Source organism: Saccopteryx bilineata, chromosome 3 (assembly GCF_036850765.1).
Source record: "Saccopteryx bilineata isolate mSacBil1 chromosome 3, mSacBil1_pri_phased_curated, whole genome shotgun sequence".
Lineage (NCBI taxonomy): Eukaryota > Metazoa > Chordata > Mammalia > Chiroptera > Emballonuridae > Saccopteryx > Saccopteryx bilineata.
In genome coordinates, this window is record NC_089492.1 from 125,643,905 (window position 1) to 125,658,838 (window position 14,934).

At 41.8% G+C, this 14,934-nt stretch overlaps 1 protein-coding gene across 1 annotated transcript in view; it reads right to left on the reverse strand.

Moving 5' to 3' along the window:
• GFPT1 (glutamine--fructose-6-phosphate transaminase 1) overlaps positions 1-14,934 on the reverse strand; it is a 72,086-nt gene that overhangs the window by 12,090 nt on the left and 45,062 nt on the right. Inside the window, exons 11-14 of the mRNA XM_066267298.1 lie at positions 14,184-14,279; positions 7,147-7,244; positions 3,294-3,414; positions 2,338-2,495 (exon numbers count right to left, since the gene is read on the reverse strand). Coding sequence (XP_066123395.1) covers positions 2,338-2,495; positions 3,294-3,414; positions 7,147-7,244; positions 14,184-14,279 — 473 coding nt within the window. The remainder of the gene's footprint in view (positions 1-2,337; positions 2,496-3,293; positions 3,415-7,146; positions 7,245-14,183; positions 14,280-14,934) is intronic.

Genomic DNA, 14,934 nt, shown 5'->3' on the forward strand with positions numbered 1-14,934 from the left:
TGAGGATTGACTATAACAGGGCAAAAAGAAACTTTTTCAAGTGAGCAAGTCTTCCAAAACTGTGATGATATACTGCTCACAAAAATTAGGGGATATTTCAAAACTGAATATAAAGCGATAAAATATCCCCTAATTTTTGTGAGCAATATAGTTACAGAGTCAAATTTACTAAAACTGTACACTTAAAAATTGGTGAGTGTTATTTGTGGTATGAAACTACACCTCCATAAAACTACAGGAAAAAGGTTAATAGTAAAAGCCAGATGATAGGTATATGGATGTTAATGTAAAATTCTTTTAACTCTGCTATATGTTTGAAAATTATCATAATAAAATATTGAGCAAAATTAAAGTTTTCACAAACTATAGATTTAGAAATCAAAATGTTGTTTCCCCCAGCAATACAGTTCCAGAAAGATTTAATAAAAAGGTAAGTCAGTAGCATCCGTTCAGCTGATGGATGCACAAACACCATGCTGAAGCCCTTACTTCACAATGTGTTGTGAATAAAGGGCCTTGGGATTCCAATCCCCAATCAAAGTTGTCTCTTTGGACACTGTTCCAAAAATCCACAACTCCTGTTAGGTCAGTTGGTTATTTATCCAGGCACAGACTGGAAACCCAAGCATAAACACCTTATGTGTTTTAATTACCGCAGGGAGCAAAGTCAGGTTTCAGCTTTCTGTAAATTATAGTGTTGGCAGCATCAAAGTAACCAAGAAACAAAAACTTCATCAGAGTTTTTACATAAGAATCACAAATTTTCCAAAAAAAGTTCTCCCTGAGGTTCTTCAAAAGGAGAAAAATATTTAAGTGTGGTTATGTACATCTTAACATCATTTCCACATGCCTTTAATTAGAATCAAGTTCACCAATACCTAAACATCTTATCAATCAGCAAGAAATATTAAACTTAAGCAGAAAAATAGACAACTGAAATTTTTTAATCATAAAGAGTAATACATTTGTGGAGAAAGAACATCTTTGCATCTATACACTTACTAAGATTCCTATTTTTATTACTATATTTATACATATCACAATTTAAGCAGTCTCACCAGGCCTAAAAAAAATAAAGATGCTTTTAAATCTCCACAAAGTATCTAAAGAGAAATATATAGTTATAGATTACTCTTTTTTTTTTTTTGACAGAGACAGTGAGAATTAGAGAGAGGGACAAAAAGGGACAACAGACAGGAAGGGAGAGAAATGGGAAGCATCAATTCTTCATTGTAGCTCCTTAGTTGTTCAGATTGCTTTCTCATATGTGCCATGACTGTGGGGCTACAACAGAGCGAGTGACCCCTTGCTCGAGCCAGCGACCTTGGGCTCTAGCCAGCGACCTTTGGGCTCAAGCCAGCAACCACGGGGTCATGTCTATGATCCCATGCTCAAGCCGGATGAGCCTGCACTCAAGCTGGTGACCTCGGAATTTCAAACCTGGGTCCTCCGCGTCCTAGTCTGACACTCTATCCACTGTGCCACCACCTGGCCAGGCTCATTTTTATTTTTTATTTTTTGTATTTTTCTGAATTGAGAAGCAGGGAGGCAGAGAGACAGACTCCTGCATGCGCCCAACCAGGATCTGCCTGGCATGCCCACTAGGGGGAGATGCTCTGCCCATCTAGGGAGTTGCTCTGTTACATCTGGAGCCATTCTAGCACCTGAGGCAGAGGCCATGGAGCCATCCTCAGCACCCAGACCAACTTCACTCCAATGGAGCCTTGGCTGAGGAAGGGGAAGAGAAAGAGAGAGAGGAAGGAGAGGGGGAAGGGTGGAGAAGCAGATGGGCGTTTCTCCTGTGCCCTGGCCAGGAATCGAACCCAGGACTTCCACACACCACTGACTCTACCACTGAGCCAGCCAGCCAGGGCTTTATTTTTATATTTTAGTTGCCAAACTCTATACCAAAGGTATCTTCCTCTTTACAAATTTTCAAAGGTAGAATGCATATTTTGGCATATTTATTAAAACTATAAATATGTAAATTAAAACATAAAAAATTATTAGAATTAAACCAAATGTTTCTAATTTATTAGTTTTCTAATTCCTTAGTAGACATAATAAGAGAAGGAGGACTATAGTGATGAATGGGTATAGCCAGCAGATACCTTTCCAAAACAAATGTATGTTATATATATGAGTCCCTTTTAAATTCTTAAAATGGGGAGTGAGGGAGAAAACAACAAGTACTTTATCTATTATTGACCCTTAAGTCTTACAATAATTAGTAGACTATGAATTCTATAAATGTTAACAAATAAAATACAAGATACAGATTAGCCTGTTTCACCAATACTATGATTAAATAATCACAAAGAATTAAGTCAAGAATACCTTTGTGCTGGCCACGCCAATCTCAGGCCCAGCATTAATGTGAACTCCGCAGTCTGTCTCCCTTGATATGGAACTGCCAACAGTGTTTGTGATCCCCACAGTCAAAGCTCCTCTCTCCTTACAATACCGAAGAGCCATCAGGGTGTCTGCTGTCTCACCTGTGCATAAACGAAGACAAAAGTAACACCTAGAGTTAATATATGCAGTTTCTTAGATGAGAAAACAAAAAATTGACTACACTTTCAACAAAATCATTTGTTTTCAATGAAATCTAAAGCATGCATTTAAAATAATAAATTATCAAAACTTGAATAATAGGATCTTATTTTTAGAATCTCACTTTTTGTGTGTGTGTGTGTGTGTGTGTATTTTTCCGAAGCTGGAAACGGGGAAGCAGTCAGACAGACTCCCGCAGGCACCCAACCAGGATCCACCCGGCATGCCCACCAGGGGGCGATGCTCTGCCCATCTGGGGCGTCACTCTGCTGTGACCAGAGCCATTCTAGCACCTGAGGCAGAGGCCACAGAGCCATCCTCAGCGCCCGGGCAAACTTTGCTCCAGTGGAGCCTTGGCTGCAGGAGGGGAAGAGAGAGACAGAGAGGAAGGAGAGGGGGAGGGGTGGAGAAGCAGATGGGCGCTTCTCCTGTGTGCCCTGGTCGGGAATCGAACCCGGGACTCCCTGCATGCCAGGCCGACGCTCTACCACTGAGCCAACCAGCCAGGGCCTAGAATCTCACTTTTTAAGATCTCCTTTCCTTCTTTGTCTTTAAAAATTTGGTCTTTTGTATATAAAATGTGTTAATTTTACTAATTCTTTAAGAATTAGATAATATCAAAATAAATCTCTATCTGTCAAGTTATCTGCAATACCATTTTATCTTAAATACTGATTTTTGCCAAAATAATTGTTAGAAAGAATGACTTTCCTTTCCTTCAATCTTTAAAATGAGCATACCTGACTGACTAATAAAAAAGCAAACATCATCTCGGAAAACTGGCGTGTTTCTATCCAGGAAATCACTGGCTAGCTCCACCATAACAGGCAACTCAGTCAGCTCTTCAAGAACTTGACGTGTCTGTAAAGAAAAAACAATCTGGTCAAACAATCTTACTTCAGATACTCCCATACATCATCCTTCTTTGAACTCGATACACAGTTTTTACTTTTTCTTTTTTTTTTTCTTCCTGTTTTTTTTCCTGGTTTTTTTTTTTTTTTTTTTTTTTTTTTTTTTGTATTTTTCTGAAGTTGGAAACGGGGAGAGACAGTCAGACAGACTCCTGCATGCGCCCGACCGGGATCCACCCGGCACGCCCACCAGGGGCGACGTTCTGCCCACCAGGGGGCGATGCTGTGCCCCTCCGGGGGTCGCTCTGCCGAGACCAGAGCCACTTTAGCACCTGGGGCAGAGGCCAAGGAGCCATCCCCAGCGCCCAGGCCATCTTTGCTCCAATGGAGCCTTGGCTGCGGGAGGGGAAAAGAGAGACAGAGAGGAAGGAGGGGGTGGGGGTGGAGAAGCAAATGGGTGCTTCTCCTGTGTGCCCTGGCCGGGAATCGAACCCGGGTCTCCCGCACGCCAGGCGGACGCTCTACCGCTGAGCCAACCAGGCCAGGGCCTACTTTTTCTGATTATAAAAATGAAACATGCACATTGTTAGAAAATATAAACAATAAAGATTAAAGCATATAAAGTAAAATAATCAAAATCCCACCGCCCAGGAGATAAGCACTGTTAAAATTTTGGTACAAGTCTTTTTAGACAGTTATAAGCATGTATTCTTACAAGCAAATGCACCCCATATATAAAATATTTTGAGAAGTAGAAAAAGCACTATTCTGAATTAGCTTGTGTGTTTTCTCTAACTTTGCAACTCCTTATCTTTAAATGACATTTCATGTAATATCTGGTCACTTAGAAATTTCAAATAAGATAACAGATACATAAACACCCAGTAAAAAATTAAATACTTCAAAAATACTATGAATCCATAAATAGTACCTTTCAAAAAAGAAAGGCAATATATTTTAGAAATCTTGTTTCAGAAAGCTCAGTGCTCTCAAATTTTATAGTATGGACAGAAAAGAAGGAGGTAGTATGCTTCTGCTCAAAGAGCCCCTTAACATTCATTTCACTAAATTTCCATTTTAATTCAATTCTTTTACTTTAAACATCAGAATATTAAAAACGACAGAAAAAAACTTTTCGTTGTTTCAACAGTAACTGTGTAGATCGTCTGCTTCTTAGGCAAGAGGCTGGCCCTCTCTGCACCATCTCTACACTCCTCCTTCGCAGTTGTGGACAGCAAAGGTTTCCTAACAACACATCCCTTTAACTTTCTTGCCACAAATGTGAACTGAACAGTTTTGTTCTATAACTTTGGTTTGTTACTTTTTAAAAATGTTATAACAGCTTATATAGAAAGCCTTCACAGATAAACTATGTTGCTATTTTTAAATAATCTTTTCTGCTGATGTCTTTTCATTTACTAATCTTACATAAATAGCTAATACTAAAATATTAAATGTTTTCTCTCAAACATAATTCAAACTTTCCTACCCTAATTTACAATTTAATGTCACATTGGAATTATAGTCTTCAAAATTAAAAGAGAAAAGATACAAATTTGGCAATTTACCAAATATTTTAAAATACTATACCTCAAAAAGTAATCTCAAGCTATATCTGTGCCAATTGTTCTTCCAGAGGAAGCAACTCTTTAGAAATAGACAGAATGACATATAATGACATACTTTCATTCTAAGAGACTAATTTAATGTTAAATTCCATTACACATTGCTAGAAAAACCCAGAGACAATTAACATTTTGAAAAGCAAGCTATACTTAGAATGATTTTAGTTGATTGCTATTGTTCAGGATATACAGCATATACCAAAAAAGTAGTTATGCAAATGCATGACTCCACCAAAAAAAGAACAAACCTACATAGCATTAATGGCACTATTTTGTATGATAAACCATGAGATTTCTAATGTTTGTTAACTATAGTAGTCTCAGCATCCACAAAAACAAAAAATCTTACATCTCCTCAAATGTCATAATTTGGGCCCTGGCCGGTTGGCTCAGCGGTAGAGTGTCGGCCTAGTGTGCGGAGGACCCGGGTTCGAATCCTGGCCAGGGCACACAGGAGAAGCGCCCATTTGCTTCTCCACCCCTCCGCCGCACTTTCCTCTCTGTCTCTCTCTTCCCCTCCCGCAGCCAAGGCTCCATTGGAGCAAAGATGGCCCGGGCGCTGGGGATGGCTCTATGGTCTCTGCCTCAGGCACTAGAGTGGCTCTGGTCGCAACATGGCGACGCCCAGGATGGGCAGAGCATCACCCCCTGGTGGGCAGAGTGTCGCCCCTGGTGGGCGTGCCGGGTGGATCCCGGTCGGGCGCATGCGGGAGTCTGTCTGACTGTCTCTCCCTGTTTCCAGCTTCAGAAAAATGAAAAAAAAAAAAAAAAAGTCATAATTTGAAAAGTCTAACAGAGCATATAACTTTTGCCCCAAAATCCAAGCTTAGCATTAGATATTTAATCATGTTTTCAATTTCTGAATAAAGGGCTCATTCAGTAATAGATTTAAACCACCACTAAATTAACCAATCCCTTAATTTACACAAATGCCTTTAATTCATTCTTTTATCCCCCCATGTTCAAAACAATCAGCTTTTCAGAACTCTTCCCTTTAATATTGCAGACTTTCCTTTTTAGGACCATGTATTTACTAGGGGCTGAGGAGGAACTTTAGAGAAGAGTAAAGCCTGCTGAAATTCAAGGGCTGGGTGACCAGCTAGTACTACCCACTAAATGACTGGCTCCCACATATATATTTATGTCTGTCCAGTGGTGGTGCAGTGGATAGTGAGTCTACTCGGGACACTGAGATCCCAGGTTCAAAACCCCAAGGTCGCCAGCTTGAGCATGATATCATCAAAATGATCCCAAGGTCGCTGGCTTGAGCAAGAGGACACTGGTTTGGCTTGAGCCTCTACTCCAGCCAAGGCTTTTAAAAGAAACAATCAATGAACTAAAGTGATGCAACTATGAGTTGATTGATGCTTCTCATCTCTCTCCCTTCCTTTCTCTAAAAAAAAAAAAAAAAATTGTGCCCCAGCAAATGAAAAATTACTATGTTATGAACTTTGGGACTCATCCTAAAAATAGCAACTGAATACGTACGGGTCTTCTGTACTTATTTACATCGGCAGCACATAAACTACACACAGATCTCATTTTCTGGATTAAAAGACCAACCTTTATATTCCTATGCTTCTGCACTGACAACCAACACACTTCTTTAATACAGAATTTCAGCTTCCAAAATAACAATTTAAAGAACAAAGTCTGACAAAAGGCACACTTTCTTCCTCTGCAGAAACTGCTTGCCGAGTAAACCTCTCCTGTTGAGGTTCACACATGGTACCAGCCATCTGCCCGGAACAAGTGAGCAATGGAAAACAAAACCCAGCGACTGCTCTTATAGAAGCAGGCAGGCATGCCACTAGACCACAAGGCCAAGGCGGTGCACACACCTGCCCTTTCTTTGCCTTTCACAAACCAAGTCGGTTGAAGGCAATCTACCTGTATATCTAAGGACATTTCTAAAGGAGATCTTCCATGAATAAGTAATTCCAAGCATTTATTACAATTTCTCCCCCCAACCTTCTTGATTTTTGTCATGTGACATGAAAGGATAACATACTTTAACAAAGGATAGTTTTACATAGTGTGTACTGGAGGTACTACTTGTCTGCAGGTATCTTCTAATACCCAACATAACACAATTAAGATTTTAAGAAGCCACTTACTGCTACACCAGCATGATAACTTGTTCCACAAGCAATAAGAATCAGACGCCGGCACCTCTGGATCTCCTTAATGTGATCCTTCAAACCGCCCAAGTTCACTGAAATAAAAGTTCATATATACAATTCTTTAGGAAAGAACCATATGAAAAAGCAATCACTTTTCACAAGCATCCACTACCAATCTGGGAAGCAACAGAATTTTAAAGGATTCGTATTCCTTCTAGGAGAATAGTTCGCTATAGGTTTTCTTTTTTTCTTGGTTCTCTATAGCAGGGGTCGGGAACCCTTTTGGCCGTGAGAGCCATGAACACCACATATTTTAAAATGTAATTCCATGAGAGCCAAACAACGACCCGTGTACATTATGCATTATCCAATAAAAATTTGGTGTTGTCCCAGAGGACAGCTGTGATTGGCTCCAGCCACCCACAACCATGAACATGAGCGGTAGGAAATGAATGGATTGTAATACATGAGAACATTTTATATTTTTAACGTTATTATTATTTTTATTAAAGACTTGTCTAAGAGCCAGATGCAGCCATCAATAGAGCCACATCTGGCTCACAAGCCATAGGTTTCCGACCCCTGCTCTATAGGCACAACTTAACTGGTCTCCGCAGACTTACTCACTCCCCTCCTACATGCCCACAAAATACATTATTTATCATTCTTTAACTTGTTCGGTCATTTTTGTATTCCTTTCTTTAGATTAAAAGTTATCTTAAGACCCTGGTCAGGTGGATCAGTAGGTAGAGCATTATCCTAGCACACTGAGGTTGCTGAATTGATCCCCTGTCGGGGCACATATGAGAAGCAACCAGTGAGTGCACAACTATGTGGAACAGTAAGTTGATGCTTCTTTTTCTTCCTCTCTCTTTCTCTCTTCCCTTACCCCTCTTTCCCTTTCTTTCTTCATCTCTCTCTCTCTCTCAAATCAATGGGAAAAACATTAAAGTTATTTTAAAGGCAAAATTATGGGAACACAGACACCAGCTCAGTAGATGCTGATGTCTGGAGGTGGGGAAAGGACTGATTACAAAGGGGCACAAGGAGTTTTTAGGGTGATGGAACTGTGTATAGAGGTCAGCATCATGATCATGTAGAAGTTTGTTGAAACTCACTGAATTCAACACCAAGAACAGTAAATTTTATATCTAAGTATATCTTTAAAAGCTTCCTTGGCCTGACCAGGCGGTAGCACAGTGGATAGAGCGTTGGACTGGGATGCCGAGGACCCAGGTTCAAGACCCCAAGGTTGCCAGCTTGAGCGCGGGCTCATCTGGTTTGAGCAGAGCTTGCCAGCTTGGACCCAGGGTCGCTAGCTCGAGCAGGGGGTTACTCGGTCTGCTGAACGCCCGCGGTCAAGGCACATATGAGAGGGCGATCAGTGAACAACTAAGGTGTTGCAATGAGCAATGAAAAACTAATAATTGATGCTTCTCATCTCTCCGTTCCTGTCTGTCTGTCCTTGTCTGTCCCTCTGACTCTTTCTCTGTCTCTGTGTTTAAAAAAAAAAAAAAAAAAAAAAAAAAAAGCTTGCTTGGAAAAAGAACTGTCTTGGGTACATTCATTTCCCCTACAGTACCCAGAACAGTGCTCTGAACACAATATAAACCCACTCCCCTCTCAGTCTTTCCCACCTCATTCACCTAATGTCAGACTCATCCTTATTGTTCCTGTTCCTCCTCCACATCCACTCCATGAACAAGTCCTAGGAGCTCTACCTTCAAGTTCTCTAATATCATCACCCTACTCCAACATGTCTCCCCTGGATGAGACCAACCTTTTTAACTATTCTCTCTTCTGTATTCTATCTCCTAGAGCCTTTTCTCCACTCACAGCCAAAATGATCTTTTAAGTGATTTTTTATTTTTTTAAGAGACAGAGTGTCAGATTGAAGGATAGACAAGGACAGACAGACATGAACGGAGAGATTTGAGAAGCATCAATCATTAGTTTTTTGTTGTGCATTGTGACACCTTAGTTGATCATTGATTGCTTTCTCATACGTGCCTTGACCGCGGGCCTTCAGCAGACCGAGTAACCCCTTGCTTGAGCCAGCGAACTTGGGTCCAAGCCGGTGAATTTTTGCTCAAACCAGAAGAGCCCACGCTCAAGTTGGTGACCTCAGGGTCTCGAACCTGGGTCTTCCGCTTCCCAGTCTGACGCTCTATCCACTGCGCCACCGCCTGGTCAGGCAAGAGAGTGATTTTTTTTAAAAACATAAACTTGATCTCAAAACCCTCTAGATGAGTCTGTCCTCCTTCTTCAGTCTCTATAGCTATGGGTACTTTGTCTATGAACCCTTCTACACAAGCTAGTTTTCTACCTGTGAAAAATGTTCAGTCAAGATTCATTTAATTATTGAACACCCACCAGGGAATATACTGTCCAAGGCACTGTGTGGCTACCAGCGCTGCCCCCTCAAGGTAGTTCAGAGTATGGCTTAGGAGACAGATACGCACACCCAAGCAGCATTCTCCTGCATCAGACCCAACAACAGTCTGCCTACTTTGTCCTGTTCTTCATTTCCCCACCCTTTTTTCTACCTTAACTGGCTACAATATGGAACCAAGCACGTTTTTTGCTTTTTACCTTTTTTGAATAATTTTAAGTTCTTCCTTTTCTATTTCTCTATTTTAAAAATTAGTAAAATGGAAAATAAAACAACAAATAACTTCCCAAATAACTTAGAACAGAATCCAAATTCCTCATTATGGCCTTCAAGTGTCCACATGCCCCATCTCCTGCTAAAATCTGAGCTCACCTTCTAGCACTTTCTTTTCACCCAGGCCATACCAGCCAAACTGGCCTTCCGGCTGTTTCTGCAGTAGACCAAGGCTGTTCATGTACTTCTGCCTACAGTATTCCCCTACAGACATCAGCAAGGTTTGGGAAGAAAGGAAACAACAGTAGGAAGTTGGGCCGGGGTTGTACAAAGGCAAATCAGTTTGGAGATGACTCAGTATAAAAGCAGACGGACTGGGCCCTGGCCGGTTGGTTCAGTGGTAGAGCGTCGGCCTGGCGTGCAGAAGTCCCGGGTTCGATTCCCGGCCAGGGCACACAGGAGAAGCGCCCATTTGCTTCTCCACCCCTCCCCCTCTCCTTCCTCTCTGTCTCTCTCTTCCCCTCCCGCAGCGAGGCTCCAGTGGAGCAAAGATGGCCCGGGCGCTGGGGATGGCTCCTTGGCCTCTGCCCCAGGCGACAGAGCGACGCCCCAGAGGGGCAGAGCATCGCCCGTTGGTGGACAGAGTGTCGCCCCCTGGTGGGCGTGCCGGGTGGATCCCGGTCGGGCGCATGTGGGAGTCTGTCTGACTGTCTCTCCCTGTTTTCAGCTTCAGAAAAATACAAAAAAAAAAAAAAAAAAGGCAGACAGAGTGTAGGCGAGACCTGGTGAAATTAAGTTGTCACAAGTGTTTCCCTAAAATTAGTCCTAGCAAATTCCCCACTGGCTGAGGGACGTTTGAGGCAGTTCTGAAGGAGTCACCAAAAATCGGAATTGCTGACAGTTTGGAGAAACCTAATTGTGGTAAGGCAGGCCACCTCTACTGGAAGCAGCAAGAGTGTCTAGAAGACGGGGCAGGGACGGAGCACACTCGGGAACACTACCGAACACAAGAGGCTGGTCTGGCTCTGGAAATGACTAGTGATAAGACCTTTGGCAAGACATTCAAATTGACAAAGCCTTAATTTCCTTGTCTTAACATCAAAAAAAGGTAATAGCTATCCCGTGTATATTATAGAATTTTTATGAGAAACACATAAAATTGATAAAAGTGCCTTTTAAAATCATGATTTTTCAAAGTTTGTCTCATTCTCTTTTCTTATAAAACAAATCTTTTCCCTGATCTTATTTCCATAAAGACTTTGATGGCATTTACTGCCACTCTCCCAGTTCTTCCACCTCAACCATCATAACCACCCCCCTCTCCTCACACAGGCACATGCAGGTCCTTGTTAGACTGCCCTTGCTTCTCTCCCAGTCCCACTTCCCTCCTCTGCCCCATCACTTCACCCCAACAGGACAACATCCTAACCGGCAACTGCATCTCAACCACTCACTCCTCCAATGCACACTGGACACTGGTACCAAGCGCACCTGAGTATAACTATGATCACCTCCGGCTCCTCCGGCTCTCCTGTCTCCTAAAAGCTCTGCAATTTCTACAGAAGAAGTACCCCACATATACTCACACACATTCCAGGCCCTCCTCGGCAGTTCCTTTCACCTTCTCTTCTAGACTTACTGTTCTTTACTCCTCTTCCAGCACTAGATGGGCAAACTAGGCTACATATTATTCCATAAAGAGCTTTCTGATGGTTTCCACTATATCCCCTTAGCTAATACAGTTCTATCCAACTGCAATGGCTCTACCTCACCTTCACTTATTCAATCTTCCAAATCTCTTTTTTGTTTGGGTTTTTTTTGTTTTTTTAGGTGAGAAGAGGGGAGACAATGAGGTAGACTCCTGCATGCACCTAACCAGGATCCACCTGGCAACATGATCTGGGGCAGCCAATGCTCGAGTATCAAGCTATTTTTAGCAGCTGAGGCTGATGTGCTTGGACCAACTGAGCTATCCTCAGCTCCCAGGGTCACACTTGAATCAATAGAGCCACTAGCTTCAGGAAGGGAGGAGGGAGAGACGGGGAGGAGGGAGAGACGGGGAGGAGGGAGGAAGGGAAAAGCAGATGGTCGCTTTTCCTGTGTGCCTTGCCTGGGAATCAAACCCGGGATGTCCATACACTGGGCCGACGCTCTATTCACTGAGCCATTAGCCAGGGCCCTTCCAAATCTCTTAAAACCCAAAGCTACCTACTTCATGAAGCTTTCCTGGCTCCAAAGCCCTTGCCCACAAACAGATTCATTCTCTACTTTCTCTAAATTAAACATTAAACACCTCAATATTAAACTGTTTTTAATGCCAATTATCACATTTTACCTTTCTTTAGTTAATTATATAGTCATCCCGTTAGAATATAAAAACCTCAGAGAGAAGATTACATCAAAGATAACTAACATCCTAGCCTGTCCTATAGTGGTGCAGTAGATAAAGCGTCAACCTAGAAAGCTGAGGTCAATGGTTTGAAACCCTGGGCTTGCCCAGTCAAGGCACATACGGAAGTTAATGCTCCTGCTCCTTCCCTCCTTCTCTCGCTCTATCACTCTCTCTCCCCCCTCTCTAAAATAAATAAAGTCTTAAAAAAAAATTAGGCCCTGGGCTGTTGGCTCAGCGGTAGAGCATCGGCCCAGCGTGTGGAAGTCCCAGGTTGGATTCCTGGTCAGGGCACACAGAAGAAGCGCCCATCTGCTTCTCCAACCTTCCCCCTCTCCTTTCTCTCTATCTCTCTCTTCCCCACCCGCAGCCAAGGCTCCATTGGAGCAAAGTTGGCCCAGGCGCTGAGGATGGCTCCATGGCTCCAGGCGCAATGGAGCAATGCCCCAGAAGGGCAGAGCATCGTCCCCTGGTGGGCATGCCGGGTGAATCCCAGTCAGGCACATGCAGGAGCTGTTTGACTGCCTCTCTGCTTCTAACTTTGGGGGGGAAAAAAAGAAAAAAAATTTAAAAACAAGAAAAGATAACTAAGTACTCGATACTTCCTGATATGTCTGGCATGGTGCTCTGCACACAGATGTTCAATTCATAATTCAAGCTCTAACAAATCTCTCCTGCGGGAAGTCTAATGCTGCTCAGAAAAGGAAGAGATATATAGACAACATTTATTCAAAGAAATCATTCCCTATTAATTAGTAGGTCTTGGTATAAAGGAGACACTAATATTGTACATCTGACATACTGATTCAGAAAGAGATCTTTGCATTCCTGCTATTATTCCTCAAACACTAATTCCTAATTCTGAGAAGCATCACCCAAAGCTTGTTTGTTAAACTGTTTTATTAAACATGTCAGGATGAATGACTAATGTTCCAAAAACCTAACCTGAGCAATAAACATTTTGTAAACATCTTATGACCACACACTGTGGATCTTAAACTCATGTCAGCAAGGTACACAAAGTCCTCCAAGACAAGATCTAGAGAAAATTCCAGAAATAAGAGCAGGGTTGTACTTTCACCGCTACCTAAAACACGCAAAAAAGTACAGGTTTATCCCAGAAGGCATCAGACCAATACTTTAAAAGTCTCTGAGGAAGTTTAGACTTTTACTCATTTATAAATGGAAAGAAAAACCCAGACTAAGTAGCGATATGTAAGCTTCCCTGCAAGGGGACCAGGTCTCAGTCTCAAGATTCTCAATGCCAGGACAGTCCCTAGTATACAGCTGGTACCCAACAAAGGTTTGTCAAATTTAAAAAAGTTAAATGTTCTTAATGATTTTTAGTCCCAGGAAAACCACCTCAATACCCTCATAATGGATCATAATTTTCACATGTGACTTTCTAGCCACTTTTAAATATCTTTTATAACTACTTTATTGAGATATGTCAAATGCCATTAAATTCACCCTTTAGAAATATACAACCAGTGGGTTTTAGTATATTCAGAGTTGTGCAACCATCACCACTATCTAATTTTAGAACATTTTCATCACTTTTCCCCCCCAAAACCCCACAAATCCGTTAGTATTCACTCTCCATTTCCCCTTCCCCTCAGCTCTGGCAACAATGAGTTATTATTCACTTTTTCTTAATCATGGTAAAATACACATAACATAAAATTTACCATTTCAACTAATTTTAAGTGTACAATTCAGTGGCATTAAGCACATTCACACTGTTGTGCAACCATCACCACCATCCATCTCCAGAGCTTTTTCATCTTCCCCAAGCGAAACTCTGTGCTCCCCACCCCTCCCCTCTCCCTAGTACCTGCTAACCACTGCCCTACCTCCCGCCTCTATGAATATGACTGTTCCAGGTCACTTCATCTCAGTGGAATAATACATGAAGGATTTCAAAAGATGACTGGCAGCCACGTGTTCTATAAGGCGATCAAGGACAATGAACGTTCAGGCTGTCGATGCCAACCCCCACAGGACTTTGAAATAATAAAATAATTCATATGTAATTACCAGTGTAGTCATCAAAGTTGACTCTTCCTCTCATTGTGTTCACAACTGACTCTGGCTGCTCAAAAATTTCCTTCTGCATAAATGAACTGAAGTTGCCTAAAGGAAGATAAATTACATCATTAAAACAAAAATTAACAGCCTGACCTGTGGTGGCGCAGTGGGATAAAGCGTCGACCTGGAACTCTGAGGTCGCCGGTTCGAAACCTTGGGCTTGCCCGGTCAAGGCACATATGGGAGTTGATGCTTCCTGCTCCTCCCCCTTCTCTCTCTCTCTGTCTCTCTTTCTCACTCCTCTCTCTCTAAAAAATCAATAAATATTTTTTAAAAAAATTAACAAGCCAAAGAATAACAAATTTGTACAAAACTGAAAGTCTATCTCCTTTAACATAATCTTAGTAATAAATGAAATGAAACAAAAGGTCATGGCAGTAGAGGACAATGTTCATACACGACACTTTACCCTATCTAAAGAAAAATGAGTAAGGAGGAAAAACCACGTCAGATATGCAGTTACAGAAAAACAGGGGAGTGGGACAAGTTTAAGTTTTGGAGTCAGATCTAGGTTCAAATCAAGGTTCTATCCTTATGAGCTAAGTAGCTCTGGGGAAATACCTTAATACATAAAATAAGAACAGCAGCTACCTCAGCATTGTAGTGTGGGTGACATAGTAAAGACTTGACATAGAGCACTTACAGAAATCCACCAGAAAGAAAAATAAAAACCATAATCATAAGAATTATAATAGATAAG